At 39.3% G+C, this 20,360-nt stretch overlaps 1 protein-coding gene across 1 annotated transcript in view; it reads left to right on the forward strand.

The window, feature by feature from the left end:
• The window catches only part of RXYLT1 (ribitol xylosyltransferase 1), a 31,062-nt gene extending 12,324 nt beyond the window's left edge, over positions 1-18,738 (forward strand). Inside the window, exons 4-6 of the mRNA XM_022571636.3 lie at positions 3,183-3,497; positions 5,567-5,737; positions 14,777-18,738. Of these exons, the coding sequence (XP_022427344.1) occupies positions 3,183-3,497; positions 5,567-5,737; positions 14,777-15,194 (904 nt within the window). The 3' untranslated portion in view covers positions 15,195-18,738. The remainder of the gene's footprint in view (positions 1-3,182; positions 3,498-5,566; positions 5,738-14,776) is intronic.
• The last annotated feature ends 1,622 nt before the right edge of the window (positions 18,739-20,360 follow it).

Consider the following 20,360-nt stretch of genomic DNA (forward strand, 5'->3'; position numbering starts at 1 on the left):
CTCATTATTGTGTTCTCACCTTCTCATCCACACTTTCAGAAGAGTTGTCTACACTTACTGTCCCCACTTACTTCTTTTTTGTATTTTATTTTATTCAAGTATAGTTGATTTACAACGTTGTGTTTATTTCTGCTGTACAGCAAAGTGATTCAGTTATACATATATATACATTCTTTTTCATGTTCTTTTTCATTATCGTTTATCACAGGATGTTGAATATAGTTCCCTGTGCTCTACAGTAGAACCTTGTTGTTTATCCATTCTATATATAATACTTTGCATCTGCTAATCCCAAACTCCCAATCCATCCCTCCCATACTCCCCATGCCCCTTGGCAACCACAGGTCTGTTCTCTATGTCTGTGAGTCTGTTTTGTAGATAAGTTCATTCGTGTCATATTTTAGATTCCACATATAATTGATATCATTTTTCTTTCCGACTTCATTTAGTATGAAAACCTCTAGGTCCGACTTCATTTAGTATGAAAACCTCTAGGTCCATCCATGTTGCTTCAAATGGCATTATTTCATTATTTCTTATGGCTGAATAATATTCATTGTGTATGTGTACCACATCTTCCTTATCCATTCATCTGTCAATGGACATTTAGGTTGTTTCCATGTCTTGGCTATTGTGAATAGTGCTGCTATGAACATAGGGGTTTATGTATCTTTTTGAATTAGAGTTTTATCTGGATATATGCCCAGCAGTGGGATTGCTGGATCATATGGTAACTCTATTTTTAGTTTTTTGAGGAACCTCCAAACTGTTTTCCATAGTGGCTGCACCAATTTACATTCCCACCAACAGTGTAGGAGGGTTCCCTTTTTTGCACACCGTCTCCAGCATTTGTTAATTGTAGGCTTTTTAATCATGGCCATTCTGACTGGTATGAAGTGGTACCTCATTGTAGTTTTGATTTGCATTTCTCCCCACTTACTTCTTACTGTCCCCTTCTCATTCACTTCTCAACCCACTGCAGTCTGACTAACACACCTCCCAACACACACACAACTATCTGAATCTTATGGGATTTTTTTTTTACCCCTGAAGTTTCTTTACCTAAATCTGTGCTTCCCAAACTGTATACTAAGGCACCCTGGGGCACCACAAATATTTGTAGGAATCACAATTATACTTCATATCTGTCAAACACCATGCAAACCAGTTTGAGGTAGTTCACAATTTCAACATTAGATCACCCTACATCCATTTCAGAGATGTCATACATTTGTGGAGCTGGATTTCCTATGATTGCTGTGATCAAATCCAAGTACTGTGCAAAAATCAAAGTGCAACAGGCAGCGACCATGGCAGTATCCTCTCTGATTCCAAGGTTTGAGAAGTTGTGTAGTGCTCAACGGGTGCACACATCCCATTATTAAGTGTGTGTGGTTAGTTAAGAATGAAATAGGAATATTATTTTTTCCTTCAGTGTATGTGTATTATTTTTAAAGTGGCTTCTAAGCTCTTAGGACATAAATACTAGGTTATTTGGATCTAACAACTTAAAAAACTGAACCATTACTCATTTCTTCTGGCTTGAAAAAATTACTAAAACACTGAAAGTCTTGGGAACCAATAAAATTTGGGAACCTCCGATCTATACCTTAGCTCCAGAGCATTGACCCCAGGGCTTTCACTATTACTTGAACATGGCCTTGAGGTCTAGAAAACCAATTAGTCAGAGCATAAGAGCTGACATGCCTGCTTGCTGGAATGTGAGAGCATTCTACAAAAAGAGAGCTGTGGAGATTCCAAGATGGGTCAAATGTGCCCTGAATGAATAATGCTTTTGTTAATTTGTGTGGATCAATAAAATTAGAACTATTCCCACCTATAATTTTAAACGAGAGAAAAACTGTTCATGTACTACCAATAATAAGTATTTTAAACCTATCATAATTATTATCATTCTCTTTAAAGTGCTTTCTAACCCCTCAGATTCTGCCCGTTCTCTTAAATTACTAAATGATTGCTGAATTATTTGGCATCTTCCTGTCCAAAGCAGCCTCAAAATGTAGTTCTGATCCGTGTAGCTTATTATCACTGTAGAATAATGTCATAGAATTCATACAGTACATATACAGACAAATACATATTTATATTTTGTGTTTTAATTAATATCTACTAATTTGATTACTTGTTAACCATAGTGTCATGGGAATGACTCAAGCTCTGAAGTTAGATCATTTTTTTTGTTTTTGTTTTTGCTGAAGTTAGATCTTGATTCAAAACTTGATGCTGCCATCACAGGTTGTGCAACTTAAGCCTGATTTCCCAAATGCAGAATGGGGGACTAATCTCTGCAGAGTTGTTGTGGAGGTTAAAGGATGACCTGTGCAGAGTGCCTATGTATCATGTATATAAAAGGCATTTAATAATGTTAGTTTTTAATCCCCAACAGTAAGCAAAAAAAGCAGGATTTCAGCGTATTTGTACTAAATATTAAAAGATTCTAGCAAGTTATAAAGAAATGTTTGAGCAGCTTGCAAAGAATCTAGGACCGTTGTAACTAAGTTTACGATAGGTTAAATGGTATATTTTGTATTTAATACATATTCGTTTAAAATATTTCAGTGGTATTGGTTGTTCGAAGCAACACATAATATGAAATGTGAGTTATGACATGTATCTATTCCTTTTATGATATTTTTTAAATACCTTAAAGAATAGAGAGTAATACAACAGATTCCCATTTACCCACCACCTAGAACTAACAAATTCTGGCTGGCTGTCATATTTGCTTCAGATAATTAACTTTCCTCGTAAAAGAATTAGATATTTCCAGTAAAGGCAATAAATGCTCTCTTTGTATTGTTCCTCAGGCCCTTTCCTCTTCCTTCCTCCTAAGAGACAACCACTAACTATCGTGGGTTTGTTATATATATCTTCCCATTCAAATTTATACTTTTATTAGATATATAAGGTAAATATTTTTTCCTGTGAGTACTTTCAAATTTGCATATAATTAATCTGTCTACAACCAAAGTTTCCCATTAATCTACATCTATGTCCCATCATCCAGAGTTGTTCAAAAAAACGTGTTATAGAAATTATTTCTAGAAAGAATATGGATTAAGTTTCATTATATACTTTATATAAAATGATTTAAAACTTCTGATAGCAAATACTTCTGTTCTCTTTTTGTTTGTCTCTTGTTTTTGTTTTGTTTTTAACAGCTTCATCACTGGTCCAGCTGTGGTCCCAGGGTACTTCTCTGCTGATGAGAATAATGTGGTACTCATTCTAAATGGAAGAGAAAAAGCAAAGGTCTTTTATGCCACCCAGTGGTTACTTTATGCACAAAATTTAGTGCAAACTCAAAAACTCCAGCATCTTGCTGTTGTTTTGCTTGGAAATGAACATTGTAATAATGAGTGGATAAACCAGTTTCTCAAAAGAAATGGAGGCTCTGTGGAACTACTTTTCATAATATATGACAGCCCCTGGATTAATAACATGGATGTTTTTCAATGGCCTTTAGGAGTAGCAACGTAAGTACCAAATATTCTTACATGTTTTTAGACTCTAAGACCTGAATTTCTGTATCAGCAAGATTGTGTTTTAAATTTGTAATAAATGTAGTTCTTCTGAGCTCATTGAGGCTGTGTACAACCTTTTCTATGGGCAAAAATATGGTTTGGTCTCATGCTTTGGTAATAATGATGTTTTTAGAGTATTTTAGACTTTTATGAGGAGAGCAGATGAGTTACATTTTTGTATTTTAGAACCCCAAGTCATAGGATAAATTTTAAAGTTTATCACTAGTACCTTAAAGAAATGTTTAGCGGTGGATGGCAGACAGACGGACCTTCCTAAAACAATTATAGAATCTATATATATAACTATACCTATATAACTATATAGATATCGAGTTTTCTTAAATCCTTACTTTATTTCTTCTTTTTTTGGGGAGGGGGGCATGCCACATGGCATGCGGGATCTTAGTTCCCTGACCAGGAATTGAACCCATGCCCCCTGCAGTGGAAGCATGGAGTCTTAACCACTGGACTGCCAGCAAACTCCCCTTAAATCCTTACTTTAGATCCAATATTAAATGAAGAGCACACTGACCCTGGGGTTTGGGAGGATTATAATATACTCAGGTCTCCGACTAAGATTGATAGAATTTGCACAAATCTGTTGTGTAAAAAGAAAGGGTAATTAAATAGTATGTAATATACGTAAAGTCTTTCTATAGAACTGGAAACTTATTTTGTATCATTCTGTTAATAGAGAGCCTTTGAATAACAGTAAGTTGACTTTAAGTTGCCACTAGTACATAAACTTCCTGATGGCAGGGATTTTTGTCTCTTGTTCACTACTTTATCTGTAGAGCCTAAAACAGTGCCTACAGAGTAATCATTCAATAAATATTTGTTGAATGGATGAATTATGAAATAACTCAGTAATATGATACTGTATTTGAATCAGATGTTCATTATGCATTATTTTATCACTGGTTACAAAATGTGACCTTAGACTGCTGCCCAGTTGGCTACACAAATATCACCAGGGAAGCACATTAATAAGACATATTCCCTGGCCTTCCACAACAAAATTCTGACTCAGCAGGCTTAGGGTAGGGCAGACAAAAAGGTTTGTTAGGTATAGCCAAGTTTAAGGTGCTCTGAAAAATCTATCCCTTGTGTAGAGCCCATATTTGTAAAATGTTTTGAAACAAAAGAATTACTTCTTCACAGTAACTCTGGTAATGTTGGACAAAGCCAGTATCTTTCCTATAGATCAGTGGTTCTCAGCCAGGTGCAATTTCACCTCACCCCCACCCCCAGGAGATATTTGGCAATGTCTGGAGATATATTTGGTTGTTACAAGTGGAGAGAGGAGGTTGTACTGGCATCTGGTGGATAGAGGCCAGGGCTGCTGCTAAATATCTTACAATGTAGAGGACAGCCTCCACAATGGAGAATTATCTGGCCCAAATGGCAGTAATGCCAAAATCGAGAAAACCTGTTACAGACTAACTGTTACGTTAAGCTTTCTCTTATGTGAAGGTTGTAGTTCAGGCACATAATTTGATGCCTGGAATTACCAAATGCCTATTAGAATGGGCCAGTTGCAACAGGCCTCTCCTGTGTGGGATGTAAGGTTGTTTTTTTTTATCTACTTGATAAGCCTTTGGAGTTGGAGTTCTTTGCTATAGCAGTATGTATTCTGTAATCTTTCCATCACCTGCCTAAAACATTAATTAAATCATGATTATTATGAATGTAGAAGATTCTTTATACCTTTAATGTCTTAAATTCAACCTGTCTTATAACTTCAGGTAAGTAATGGAAGTTGAAGAATAAAAAACAAAGCACTTTAGGCACATAGTCTCTATAGCAATTTTGTAAAAGATGTCAAAGTGAGAATTTTTTTTAAGTCAGTAGATTTAGGAACTTTTCCAAAGTAAGCATGGAAAATTATAATTTGGGGTTTAGAAAATCATATTTTAAATCTCTTTTCTCTACATCATCATGCTACCTAAGATGTTAGATTATGGAAATTTTGCTAGCCCTATTGTCATATATTATTAACTCACATGTACTTATTTTTATAGATACAGGAATTTTCCTGTGGTGGAGGCGAATTGGTCAATGCTGCATAATGAAAGGCCATACTTGTGTAATTTCGTAGGAACCATTTATGAAAATTCATCCAGACAAGCACTAATGAACATTTTGAAACAAGATGGGAATGATAAGCTTTGTTGGGTTTCAGCAAGAGAACAGTAAGTTCTGTGTCTACTTGATTCATCCATTTTGTCTCCAATCTGAGAGTTGCTTTGTGTGACAGCACAGGTTTTCACAGACATTTTAAACTCCATTAATACCAGTCTTTCTCCAGAAGATGCATGAGTAATTAAAGCTGTGAAGAAACTATGCTATATACATTAAAAATAGAGAGACTCTCCTGTAGTCCATCTTGAAGGGGAATGCTGGTAACTATCATATGCAAATGTCAATTGTTCAGGTTTCCTCAATAATATTTGTTAGTCAGATATGAACACAGGAGATTGTAAATGACAGTAATGGTCTTAGGTTCATCTCTGAGATGTTCGGCAAACCAGTTCAGTGTTCCAAGACTGGCATGCCATACTCCTCACACCTTCAGGAACCTGACACCACCCTGAGGACAGAGGCCATGTACTATTCTTCTTTGAATCCCCAGATGTAACATAGGACCTTGAATAAAGTAGGCCAGGATAAGTGGGGAGTGGATGGATGGATGGATGGATGGATTTAACTTCATTAACTTTCTTCCATCTTTTACATGGTAATCATGAAACAGGTGTTCATGGACTGAAGGAAGAAATTTGGGGATCATTCATTTTATTTTTAGATAAACAAATGGAGTTTCGTGTGTAAAGCAGAGTCATCAGAGAAGTAATGCCTAAACAAAAATGTCCTTTTAGATCTAGAAATACATTAATTGGAGCAGATACTCTCTTTTAGAAAGCCTGACTCTACTACAACCAAGAATACTCTACCCAGCAAGACTCTCATTCACATTTGATGGAGTGATCAAAAGCTTTACAGACAAACAAAAGCTAAAAGAGTACAGCACCAGCCTTACAACACATGTTAAAGGAACTTCTCTAAGTGAAAAAAAGAAAATGCCACAACTAGAAAGAAGAAGATTACAAAATGAAAGAGGTAAAGGCAAACATACAGTGAAAGTAGGAAATCACCACACACAAAGCTGGTAGGGAGGTTAAAATACAAAAGTAGTAAAATCATCCATATCCACGATAAGCAGTTAAGGCAGCAGTCCCCAACCTTTTTGGCACAAGGGACCAGTTTTGTGGAAGACAGTTTTTCTACAGACTTGGGGTGGTGGGGGTGTTGATGGTTTGGGGATGATTCAAGCGCATTCATTCCATTTACTGTGTGTACTTTATTTCTATTATTATTACATTATAATATATAATGAAATAATTATACAACTCACCGTAATATAAAATCAGTGGGAGCCCTGAGCTTGTTTTCCTGCAGCTAGATGGTCCCATCTGGGGGTGATGGGAGACAGTGACACCCGAGGTGTGTTGCTTATGTCCAGTCTACTCCATAAGGTGCAGCTTGTCACTTGCCACTCACTGATAGGGTTTTTTTTTTATATTAATTTACTTATTTGGTTGTGCCGGGTCTTAGTTGCAGCATGTGGGCTCCTTAGTTGAGGCAGTCGGGCTCCTTAGTTGCAGCTCCAGGGCTCCTTAGTTGTGGCACACAGTCTCCTTAGTTGTGGCATGTGAACTCTTAGTTGCAGCATGCATGTGGCATCTGGTTCCCTGACCAGGGATTGAACCCAGGCTCCCTGCATTGGGAGCATGGAGTCTTATCCACTGTGCCACCAGGGAAGTCCCACTGTGCCACCAGGGAAGTCCCACTGATAGGGTTTTGATATGAGTCTGCAAGCAGTTGATTTATTACGGTCTCTGTACAGTCAAACCTCTCTGCTAATGATAATCTGTATTTGCAGCCACTCCCCAGCACTAGCATCGCTGCCTCCGCTCCACCTCAGATCATCAGGCATTAGATTCTCATAAGGAGTGCGCAACCTAGATCCCTCACATGCACAGTTCACAGTAGGGTTCGCCCTCCTATGAGAATCTAATGCCGCCACTGATCTGACAGGAGGTGGAGCTCAGGTGGTAATGCGAGCAGTGGGGAGGGCTGTAAATACAGATGAAGCTTTGTTCACTTGCCCGCTGCTCACCTCCTGCTGTGCGTCCTGGTTCCTAACAGGCCACGGACCACTACCGGTCTGTGGCCTGGGGGTTGGGACCCCTGAGTTAAGGGATACACAAAACAATTAGATGTAAAATATGATATCAAAAACAGTAATTGGGAGGATTTCCCTGGTGGTCCAGTGGTTAAGAATGCACCTTTCAATGCAGGGGACATGGGTTTGATCCCTGGTTGGGGAACTAAGATCCTACATGCCGCGGGGCAACTAAGCCCACACGCCACAGCTATTGAGCTCACGTGCCTCAACGACAGAGCCCGTGTACCGCAAACTACAGAGTCCACGTATTCTGGAGCCTACGTGCCACAACTAGAGAGAGAAAATCCACACACCACAACTAGAGAGAAGCCCGCGTGCCACAATGAAGAGACTGTGTGCTGTAACAAAATATTCCCACGTGCCTCAACAGAGATCCCATGTGCCACAACTAAGACTCGACACAGCCAAAAATAAAGAAAATAAATAAAGAAAATAAATATTTTAAAAGTAAAGAATAAAAACCATATAATCATCTCGATAGAAAAAACTTTGGATAAAGTTCAGCATCCATTTATGATAAAAACTCTCCAGAAAGTGGGCATAGAGGGAGCATATCTCAACATAATAAAGGCCATATATGACAAATCCACAGCTAACATAATACTCAATGGTGAAAAGGTGAAAGCATTTCCTCTGAGATCAGGAACAAGACAAGGATGCCCACTCTCACTGCTTTTATTCAACATAGTTTTGTAGGTCCTAGCCACAGCAATCAGAGAAGAAAAAGAAGCAAAAGGAATCCAAATTGGAAAGGAAGAAGTAAAACTGTCACGTTTGCAGATGACATGATACTATACATAGAAAATCCTAAAGACGCCACCAGAAAACTATTAGAGCTCATCACTGAATTCAGTAGAGTAGCAGGATTCAAAATTAATATACAGAAGTTGGTTGCATTTCTGTACACTAACAATGAACTATGAGAAAGAGAAATTAAGGAAACAATCTCATATACCGTCTCATCAAAAAGAATAAAATACCTAGGAATAAACCTACCTAGGGAGGTAAAAGATCTATACTCAGAAAACTATAAGACACTGATGAAAGAAATTGAAGATAACACAAACAGATGGAAAGGTATACCTTGTTCTTGGATTGAAAAAATTAATATTGTTAAAATGACCATACTATCCAATGCGATCTACAGATTCAGTGCAATCCCTATCAAAATATCAATGGCATTCTTCACAGATTAGAACAAATAATTTTAAAATTTGTATGGAAACACAAAAGACCCCAAATAGCCAAAACAATCTTGAGAAAGAGGAACAGAGCTGGAGGAATCATGCTACCTGACTTCAGACTATACTACTACAAAGCTACAGTCATCAAATCAGTGTGGTACCAGCATAGAAACAGACACATAGATCAATGGAACAGACTAGAGAGCACAGAAATAAACCCACACGCTTATTGTCAATTTAGCTATGAAGAAAGGAGGAAAGAATATACAATGGAGAAAAGACATTCTTTTCAATAAGTGGTGCTGGGAAAATTGGACAGCTACACATAAAAGAATGAAATTAGAACATTCACTAACACCATAAAAAAAATAAGCTCAAAATGGATTAAAGACCTAAATATAAGACCAGATACTATAAAATTCCTAGAAGAAAACATAGGCAGAATACTCTTTGACATAAATCACAGCAATATTGTTTTGGATCTGTCTCCTAAAGCAAAGGAAGCAAAAGCAAAAATAAACAAATGGGACCTAATTAAACCTAAAAGCTTTTGCGCAGTAAAGGAAACCATCAACAGAACGAAGAAACAACCCACTCAATGGGAGAAGATATTTGCAAATGATATGACTGATAAGGCGTTGATATCCAACATATATAAACAGCTCATCCAACCCAACATCAAGAAAGCAAACATTCTGATTAAATAATGGGCAGAAGAACTGAAAAGATATTTCTCCAAAGGGGAAATGCAGATGGCCAACACACACATGAAAAGATGCTCAACATTGGTAATCATCAGGGAAATGCAAAGCAAAACCACAATGAGGTATCACCTCATACCTGTCAGAATGGCTATCATCAAAAAGAACACAAATAACAAATATTGGCGAGGATGTGGAGACAAGGGCACTGTTGGTAGGAATGTAAATTGGTGCAGCCACTGTGGAAGACAGTATGGAGATTTCTTAAAAAACTAAAGATAGAACCACCACATGACACAACAGTTCCACTCCTGGGTATATACAAAAACAAAAAAACTGGAAAAAAACCAAAAACACTAATTTGAAAAGATACCAGTACATGCACCCCAATGTTCATAGCAGCATTATTTACAACTGCCAAAATATGGAAGCAAACTAAGCATCCATCAACAGATGAATGGATAAAGAAGATGTGGTATATATATATACAATGGAATAATAATCAGCCATAAAAAAGAACAAAATCTTGCCATTTGCAGCAACATGGATGGACTTGGAGGGTGTTATGCTAAGTGAAATAAGTCAGACAGAGAAAGACAAATACTGTTTAATATCACTTAATGTGGAATCTTAAAAATACAACAAACTAGTGAATAAGACAAAAAAGAAGCAGACTCAGATACAGAGAACAAGCTAGTGGTTACCAGTGAGGAGAGGGAAGCAGGAGAGGCAATTTAGAGGTAGAGGGGGAAGAAGGGTTATTATGTGATTATATGAAATTATGTGTGTGAAACTTTTGAAAATTGTAAAGCATTATACAATTTAAGAAATGTTTCATTCAAAGAAAAGGGGTTGGAAATTGTAAAAAATGAACCAATCAATCAGGCATAGAAATACAAAAAAAAAAAAGAAAAAAAATCCTGACTCTATTGCTAGTGTAATCATATCCATTCAGTATTGCTCGCGTAATCATATATATATATATTTTTTTTACATCTTTATTGGAGTATAATTGCTTTACAATGGTGTGCCAGTTTCTGCTTCACAGCAAAGTGAATCAGTCATACATATACATATGTTCCCATATCTCTTCCCTCTTGCGTCTCTCTCCCCGCCGCCCTCCCTATCCCACCCCTCTAGGTGGTCACAAAGCACCGAGCTGATCTCCCTGTGCTATGTGGCTGCTTCCCACTAGCTATCCATTCCATGCTTGGTAGTGTATATACGTCCATGCCACCCTCCCGCCCTGTCACAGCTTACCCCTCCCCACCCCATATCCCCAAGTCCATTCCCCAGCAGGTCCGCGTCATATATATATATTTTTTAACATCTTTATTGGAGTATAATTGCTGTACACTGTTGTGTTAGTTTCTGCTGTATAACAAAGTGAATCAGCTATACGTATACATATATCCCCATATCCCCTCCCTCTTGCATCTCCCTCCCACCCTCCCTATTCCACCCCTCTAGGTGGTCACAAAGCACTGAGCTGATCTCCCTGTGCTATGCGGCTGCTTCCCACTAGCTATCTGTTTTACATTTGGTAGTGTATATATGTCCATGCCACTCTCTCACTTCGTCCCAGCTTACCCATCCCCCTCCCTGTGTCCTCAAGTCCATTCTCTATGTCTGTGTCTTTATTCCTGTCCTGCCCCTAGGTTCTTCAGAACTTTTTTTTTTTTTTAGATTCCATATATATGTGTTAGCATATGGTATTTGATTTTCTCTTTCTGACATACTTCACTCTATGACAGACTCTAGGTCCATCCACGTCACTACAAATAACTCAATTTTGTTTCTTTTTATGGCTGAGTAATATTCCATTGTATATATGTGCCACATCTTCTTTATCCATTCATCTGTCAATGGACACTTAGGTTGCTTCCATGTCCTGGCTGTTGTAAATAGAGCTGCAATGAACATTGTGGTACATGGCTTGTTGAATTATGCTTCTCTCAGGGTATATGCCCAGTAGTGGGATTGCTGGGTCATATGGTAGTTCTATTTTTAGTTTTTTTAAGGAACCTCCATACTGTTCTCCATAGTGGCTGTATCAATTTACATTCCCACCAACAGTGCAGGAGGGTTCCCTTTTCTCCACACCCTCTCCAGCATTTATTGTTGGTAGATTTTTTGATGATGGCCATTGTGACTGGTGTGAGGTGATACCTCATTGTAGTTTTGATTTACATTTCTCTAATGGCTAGTGTAATCATATTATATCCATTCAGTCAACAAATATTTATCAAGCGACTGCTATATGCCAAAAACTATTTTAGCCATAAAGGGATACAGCAGTGAGCAAAACAGTCAAAAGGGTCCATGCCCTCTTAGAACTTAAATGCTTATTGGAGGAGACAAACCAATAAAATATATTGTGTCATATATATATAGTGTCAGACGATGATAAATACCATGTAAAAAAATTGAGCAGAGGAGGGGGATGTAGAGAGGACTTGGGGTCAGGAGTGGAGCATTTGATATTTTAGAATAGCCAAGGAAAGTGCTAGTTAGAAGTTTGCATTTAAGCACAGGACTGAAAAAGGCAGAGGGGTGAGCCTCATGTCTATTTGGGAGAAGAGTTGCCCAGGCAGAGGGAAGAGCAAATATAAAGGCCTAAGGTGGAAGCATGCTTACCATGTGTGAGGAACAAGGGACAGTGTGCCTAGAATGGAATGAGTGAGGGCAAAATAACAAAGCTTACTGTGGGAACAGAATTATTCTTGAAATCTCTCTCCTACCATTGAGCCAGGAGGTGGAGTAGGTGTCCTCCTTCTCATTGCTGCTTCCAGACCACTCTCCCTTTTCCCTCCCTAAAACCTCCAGTTTTGAATCTCATACCAGCAGACAAAACTATCCATTATTCTTTCTCTTTGAAATCATACGGGGAAGGGATAAATTGGGAGATTGGGATTGACATATACACACTACTATATATAAAGTAGATAACTAAGAACCTATTTATAGCACAGGGAACTCTACTCAATATTCTGTAATGACCTACATGGAAAAAGAATCTTAAAAAAAGAGTGGAGGTATATATATGTGTAACTGATTCACTTTGCTGTACACCTGAAACTAACACAACATTGTAAATCAGCTATACTCCAATATAAAATTAATTTTAAAAAAACTCCTAAAAGAAAAGAGAAATCATATACTGACCCTTGGGTTTATCCCCTTAATTCTTTGAAGAGTCTAGTTCCTGGCCTACTCTCAGTCTCCCTGACATTTTTTCCAGCCTCACTCTTAGTGATTCCCAAATCCACATAGATGGTCTTTCCATCACGTTGGTCTTGCAGTTCCTTTACTTCCTCTCCCCCAGCAATCTGGGTCTCCACTTGACCTCAGCCATTCACTGTCATGGTCATTTCCTGGGCCTTATGATTACACATACTGCATGATCTCAAATTCCAGCATCTCTTTCTCTGTAAACATCATTTTCTATCATTCCAGCTCATTCCCTGTAATAATCTGACTTCAGCAATTTAGCTGGGACTTACAGTTCATTGTTCCTAATACCATTTCATTGTCCTTCACCCACCTCATCTTTACTTTATTCTTTACCCACTTAAATTTCATAATCAATCATGACCACATATACATTCAGCTCCCTAGTTCCTTAATCTAGCAAACCCTAACTCTGGTTAAATCCAGCTCTCTTACCTGCTCCATACCTTCACCCATGCAGCCAAACACACTTGGAGAAAGGTGCCAATTGATCTCACTTTAAATATATGACCTTGGGCTTCCCTGGTAGCGCAGTGGTTAAGAATCCACCAGCCAACGCAGGAGACACGGGTTTGAGCCCTGGTCCGGGAAGATCCCACATGCCGCGGAGCAACTAAGCCCGTGCACCACAACTACTGAGCCTGCGCTCTAGAGCCCACGAGCCACAACCACTGAGACCACGTGCCACAACTACTGAAGCCTGTGTGCCTAGAGCCCATGCTCCACAACAAGAGAAGCCACCCAGTGAGAAGCCTGTGCACCGCAACAAAGAGTAGCCCTTGCTCGCCGCAACTAGAGAAAAGCCCGCGCACAGCAACAAAGACCCAACACAGCCAAAAATAAAAATAAATAAATTTATTTAAAAAAAAAAAAAAAATATATATATATATATATGACCCTGACCCTTGAGTGTCCAGCAGTCATCCATCTCCCTTGTCCATGTATTCTTCCTCTCTCCTGGAAGATTGTTTCATACCTTCTTCTCTCTTCCCAACTGCTCTTACCTTATGACCCTATTGCTTATTTCACTGAGCAAATAGGAACAGTCAGGAGGGAACGTTTAGTTTTCTAACTAGCCTCTCAGCTCCTACCCTTGCCCCATACAATCTCTTCTCAACACAACAGCCAGATAGATTCTGATAAAACATAGATGAAGTCAGTTACCCCTCTGATCAAAACTCTGTGTGATGGGTGCTCTGACTTCATCTTCTATACCTCTCCCCTTCAGTTAACCTGCTTTAGCCACCCTGGCTTCCTTGCTGTCCCTTGAGCATGCCTGGCACATGCCATGTCATGGCCTTTATGCTTGCTCTATGCTCTCTTCTTCCCCCAGATATCTGTGTGGTTTGCTCCCTCTCCTCTGGCTCCCCGCTCAGATGCCCATGAAGTGAGACGCTCCCTGATCACCTGTTTACAGTTGCAATACCATCCTACCAAAAATTCCCTCCTCACTTCTCTGCTTTATTTTTCCACACAACACTTAACACCTTCTAAATAATTTACTGACTTGACCTGGTTACCGTCTGTCTCCACCACTAGAACTGTGATAATAAGCTCCATAAGGGCAGGAATTTGGATGGAGGATGAGGTAGAGAAAGAAGACGAGCACTCACAAAATTTTGGCTGATAGAATTTCATTCAGAAATTGTATGGCCACTAGATTTTTTTTAATGTGTAGCTGTAAACTTCTCAAATTCTTAAATATTTTCAAGAAATCTATTTGGGCAAGATTTTATTCATCTCTTCTGCCTGCCATCTCTATAATGTGTTTACCATTTCTTGTAACCAACATTAAAAGATAAAATATTTTCTTCCACAAAAGATATGCTTAGTAAAGTGAAAACTTCAGGTTTTCTTCTGATTTTCTAGGTGGCAGCCTCAAGAAACAAATGAAAGCCTTAAGAATTATCAAGATGCTCTGCGTCAGAGTGATCTCACATTGTGCCCAGCAGGAGTAAACACGGAGTGTTACAGAATATATGAGGCTTGCTCCTATGGCTCCGTTCCCGTGGTAGAAGACGTAATGACAGCTGGCAGCTGTGGAAATTCATCTGTTTACCATAATGCTCCTCTGCAGTTACTCAAGTCCATGAATGCTCCCTTTATCTTTATTAAGAACTGGAAGGAACTTCCTGCTATTTTAGAAAAAGAGAAAACTATAATTTTACAAGAAAAGATTCAAAGAAGAAAAAGGTTACTTCACTGGTATCAAAACTTCAAAGCAGAGCTAAAAATGAGATTTATTAATATTGTGGAAAGTTCATTTCTAAAGAACAATAAAGGTTAACTGTAGTTCATCTTTTTGAGCTAAGATCTGATTTTTTTAAATCATTTCTAATACTGGGTATGTGTGTGTGTGCTTGTGTATTTATTAATGTTCTTTAAGTTACCCCTAGACCCTAGATTATGTCTGTAGTATTGACCAAGTACAGCCTTATTGGGCCACTCCTGAAAATAAAGTTAAAATGTTACTCAAACTCATTTGCACAAAGTTGAGTGATTCAGCATAATCAACTCTTCTCATTCATTTAAACCCGCTCTAGAGAAGCAGCATTGATAGTGGAAAGACTGGGCTTTGGAGTCAGACAAAACCTGGGTTAAAACCTTACTGCTGCACCTACTATCTGGGGACCTTGAGCAAAGGCACCTCATTGTTCTGAGTCTTGGTTCCTTTCCATGTAGAACAGAGGTAATGGTACCTCATAGGGTTGGTTGTAAATATGAAATGAAATAATATATAAAGTACTCAGAAATTGTAATAACTTCCAATTCATTTTTCATTCTTACTAGTTAATAATAGGGTTAAATTTAAATATTTTAACACATGATCATTTCCACAATTATGGAGTAATCATGTCATGATAGGAATGTATGCGGACAAATCTTACAGAGTTAGACTTTTAGATTACTCAAGTTTTGTTGGATCACATATGTTGAGGTAGGTGCCTAGATACAGAATTTGGTCATAATCCATACAAAATATGGACTGGGGGCAGTCAAGAGCCAGAAAATTAGTATCTAAACTCAACAGAAGTTGTCGTTGAAGTATGGAGTAGGACTAGCCAACTCAAAGGAGGGTGCAAAGGTGCAAAGGCCGTCTCATGCCCTCGGGGAGCAGCGGCTTTGATTAAGGCTGAGAGAGTGGTCTTGTATCTTCAGGACCTTGGGCTCCTGAAAGGATACGGGCGACTTTGGGCTCAATCAGTTGCTTTGCCTGGCTTCTTATTTACTCAGGAATCCTATGGCTTAACTCCTGTGAAATCAGGGAATTAACATCATCATTCCTTCCAGGAGCTTTTTGTCTCATTATATGAATGGCCATAGATACTGAACAAGTGTAAACTACCCACACTTTCTTATACCTGGAGCTCCCACAGGGGTGTCCACATCACCAGAAGGTCTGGCAGCCTCGATATAAAAACCTCATTGCACCATATTGGAGAATCGTCATGGTGCCTGCCACAACCCTATCCAGTTCTGAGGAAACTGCCCCTCCTATAGCCCCTGCTAAAGGTACTGCACACAGGGAGCCATTTTATACCATGTGTCTCTCCTCTTTGTCCCACACTTCAGGTGACAGCTATGGGCACTTTATTCAAGGGCACCCTTTTAATAGGCTTCCTGATGACCCTGGACGTTGATACCAAAAAATAAGAATAATAACTGAGGCAAACAGCTAGTTCAAGACCTTTTTGGACTAGGAAATACTGAGAAACTGGGAGTCAGCTACAGGAGCAGAAATGGAGAGGACGCAGTGGAATACAAGCTATATAAACTAGTGTCGGGGCTATGAGGGAAGCAGAGATGCTGAGAACAAGCTCAAGGAGAGAGAAATCTGACCCCAGAGCTGTTGCGATGTTTCTGATGGGTTCTCAGTTCCCGCTCCCATGAACTTCGAGATTGCTTTTTTATTTCCCCATTGTATATCCTCAGAATTATCTCCTTTCTTCAACTTTCATCCCTCCTTGCCCCTGGTTACTTGAGCTGACTTCCAAACCAAAAGAGCCTACCCAAAACAATGACAAGATGCTTCATCTTTCAGAGCCCCCATTTTGCCTTTGCCTTGAACAGAAGTGCATGCCAGGTCCAAGGTTGTAACAGAATTCTCCTTTGACTAAGTTAAAGGAGTCTCTGTACTAAATTTTACGAACAAGACTAGACCATCTTTCTCTTAATGTGGTACTTGCTATTATTGCCCATAATCCTTTCAAAGAGTGCTTTCTGCATTGGTGTATTTGCTGCCAACAAAACCTTTGGAATGTCAAGACCATGGAGCAAGACACAAGTGAATCATATCAAAAGAAATTTGCCAATATCCATCAACATCCCTTCTTACCACATGGAGTTTGTTGGTAACTTACCTAGAGGCAAACTCTAAGCTATCTGTTGCCTCTAGAGTTAGATGGAAGTCTCCCTACATAGTTCTGGAGGTTTGCATGACAAAGTTGAGTCTGTAAAGTCTCAAGCTCCAGAACCTATCAAGATCTGAATTCAAAGCTTCACTAACCCAGAAATACAGTCTAAGGCCAATGTTGGAATGGGACTCCACTATTTCTGATTGCTTGTCTGTCAGTACCAGAGAATTTTCCATCTCAGAAAGTAGCCAGGCAGTAGAATACATTCATACATTAGATATTTTGTAACATACACTATGTATACTATGGGTATACATAGTGTACCTGGGTATGCCTACAGTGAAGCCTTGTTTTTTTGTTTTGTTTTTAATTTCTTTATTGAAATATAGTTGATTTACAATGTGTTAATTTATGCTATACAGCAAAGTGATTCATATTTTTTCTTTTTTTGTATATATTCTTTTCCATTATGGTTTATCATAGAATATTGAGTATAGTTTCCTGTCCTATATAGTCGGACCTTGTTGTTTATCCATTCTGCACATAATAGTTTGCATCTGCTAACCCCAAATTCCCACTCCATCCCTCTCCCACCACCACCCCTTGGCAACGACAAGTCTGTTCTCTATGTCTGTGAGTCTGTTTCTGTTTCGTAGATATGTTAATTTGTGTCATGTTTTAGATTCCACATATAAGTGATATCATATGGTATTTCTCTTTCTCTTGGAATTCACTTAGTATGATAATCTCTAGTTCCATTCATGTTGCTGCAGATGGCATTATTTCGTTCTTTTTAATGGCTGAGGAGTATTCCATTGTATATATGTACCACATCTTTATCCATTCATCTGTCGATGGACATTTAGGTTGCTTCCCCATCTCAGCTATTGTGAATAGTGCTGCTACAAACATAGGGGTGCATGTATCTTTTTGAATTATATTTGTGTCCAGAAGCCTTGTTTTTGAAAAACATATAGCATAAAAGGAATTCCCCCTGCCAGGCTGGGGAGGGGCATCCCTATACCACCCTTCCCCTCCATATTGGCTCCTAATCCTTTCCAGGGAGGTAGAGTTTGGGCCTAGATTCCTAATGTGTCCCTTGTTTGTTTTTTCTCTTTTTGATTTGCTCTTCTTTTGCAATCTGTTGTTTAAAAGGTTTGATTTGTTTAAAGCTTTTTAGAACTCACTAAAAACAAAGCAGGAAATGTGATAATGGATCATTAACTCAGAAACATGTTTCTAACTGATGTTGACATTTTATGTATTATGTCTTACCAGTTTTCTGTCCATTACCATTTGCTGAAACTCCACTTGGGTTTTCATTGCATCAAAACTCTTTCCTTTAGTGAGCTTTGGCCAGGTTGCACTTTTGATCTTGTCTTTATTCAAACTTTTGATATTTTGTTCATCATGGATTCTTTTTGCATTAATTGTGACCTTTTTGAAAACATTGCATAAAAATATCACTCATCTTGATTACTGAGTTGTTTGAAACCCTGTGAATTTTGCACTCAAAAAGAGTGTCTCACTCCCATCACCCTAGATAACAACCAACCTCAAATCTTAGTGGCTTACAAGAACAAAAATATTTATTTCTTCTTCATATTTCTTTGGGGTTACAGGTCAGCTTCAACTTTGATGGACTCAGATGGGCTGTGCTCAGCTTGGTTCTACGTGTCTTCCCTTTCCAGAACCCGTGGAAGATAAAGGAGTGGCCTTTCTCTGGGGTATTCTCATGGTAGAGGGTGAGAAGAGGAAGGGTATTTTAATCAGCTTGGGCTGCCATAGCAAAATACCATAAAATGGGTGGCTTAAACAGTAGAAATTTATGTCTCACAATTCTGGAGGCTAGATGTCCAAGATCAGGTTGCCAACATGGTCAACTTCTGGTGAGAGCTCTCTTCCTGGCTTACAGATGGCCACCATCTCACTGTGTCCCTACATGGCAGAGAGAGAGTAAGCTCCAGTCTCCTCCTCTTCTTATAAGGACACTAATCCTATCATGAGAGCCCTGCCTTCATGACTTCATCTAAACTTAATTATTCCCAAAGGTCTCACCTCCAAATACCATCACATTGAGGGTTAGGGCTTCAGCATATAAATTTGGAGCGGGAGGGGGGGACACAAACATTCAGTCCATAGCAAAGGGGAGATTACTTCCACACACTGGGATGAATTGTGCCCTAGATTTTATTTTAGTTTAGTTTAGTTTAGTTTGAAGGTTGATTTTTTTTTTTGTTTTTTTTTATTTCTTTATTTTATTTGGCTGCATCGAGTCTTAGTTACGGCCCACGGGATCTTCGTTGCAGCATGTGGGATCTTTCGTTACGGCACGTGGGCTCTTGTGATGCGCAGGCTCCAGAGCATGCGGGCTCAGTAGTTGTGGCACGTGGGCTCTCTAGTTGTGGTGCATGGGATCTAGAGCATGCGGGCTCAGTAGTTGTGGTGCACAGGCTTACTTGCTACGCAGCATGTGGGATCTTAGTTCCCCCACCAGGAATTGAACCCGTGTCCCCTGCATTGGAAGGTGGATTCTTTTTTTTTTTTTTTTTAATTTATTTGTTTTTGGTTGTGTTGGGTCTCTGTTGCTATGTGCGGGCTTTCTCTACTTGTGGTGAGCGGGGGCTACTCCTCGTTGCAGTGCGCTGGCTTCTCATTACAGTGGCTTCTCTTGTTGCAGAGCATGGGCTCTAAGCGCATGGGCTTCAGTAGTTGTGGCATGTGGACTCAGTAGTTGTGCCTTGCGCGCTCTAGAGTGCAGGCTCAGTAGTTGTGGCACACGGACTTAGTTGCTCTGCAGCATGTGGGATCTTCCCAGACCAGGACTTGAACCTGTGTCCCCTGCATTAGCAGGAGGATTCTTAACCATTGTGCCACCAGGGAAGACCCTGGAAGGTGGATTCTTAATCACTGGGGCACGAGGGAAGTCCCCTGCCCTAGATTTTGAAGCTTCTGCCCAGAGCTGAAATCCTGTCACTCTGCTCATGTTCCACCGGTCAAAGCAGTCATAGGGCCAAGCCTGAAGTCAAGGAGGGTGGGGAGGAGGGAGGAGTATATCAACACATTTTGCCTTCCAAAAGAGAGAAAAAATGGGGAAG

This window comes from Delphinapterus leucas, chromosome 11 (genome assembly GCF_059928025.1).
Source record: "Delphinapterus leucas isolate spDelLeu-1000000601 "Yukka" chromosome 11, BTC_Dleu_Yukka2, whole genome shotgun sequence".
In the NCBI taxonomy this organism is placed as follows: domain Eukaryota; kingdom Metazoa; phylum Chordata; class Mammalia; order Artiodactyla; family Monodontidae; genus Delphinapterus; species Delphinapterus leucas.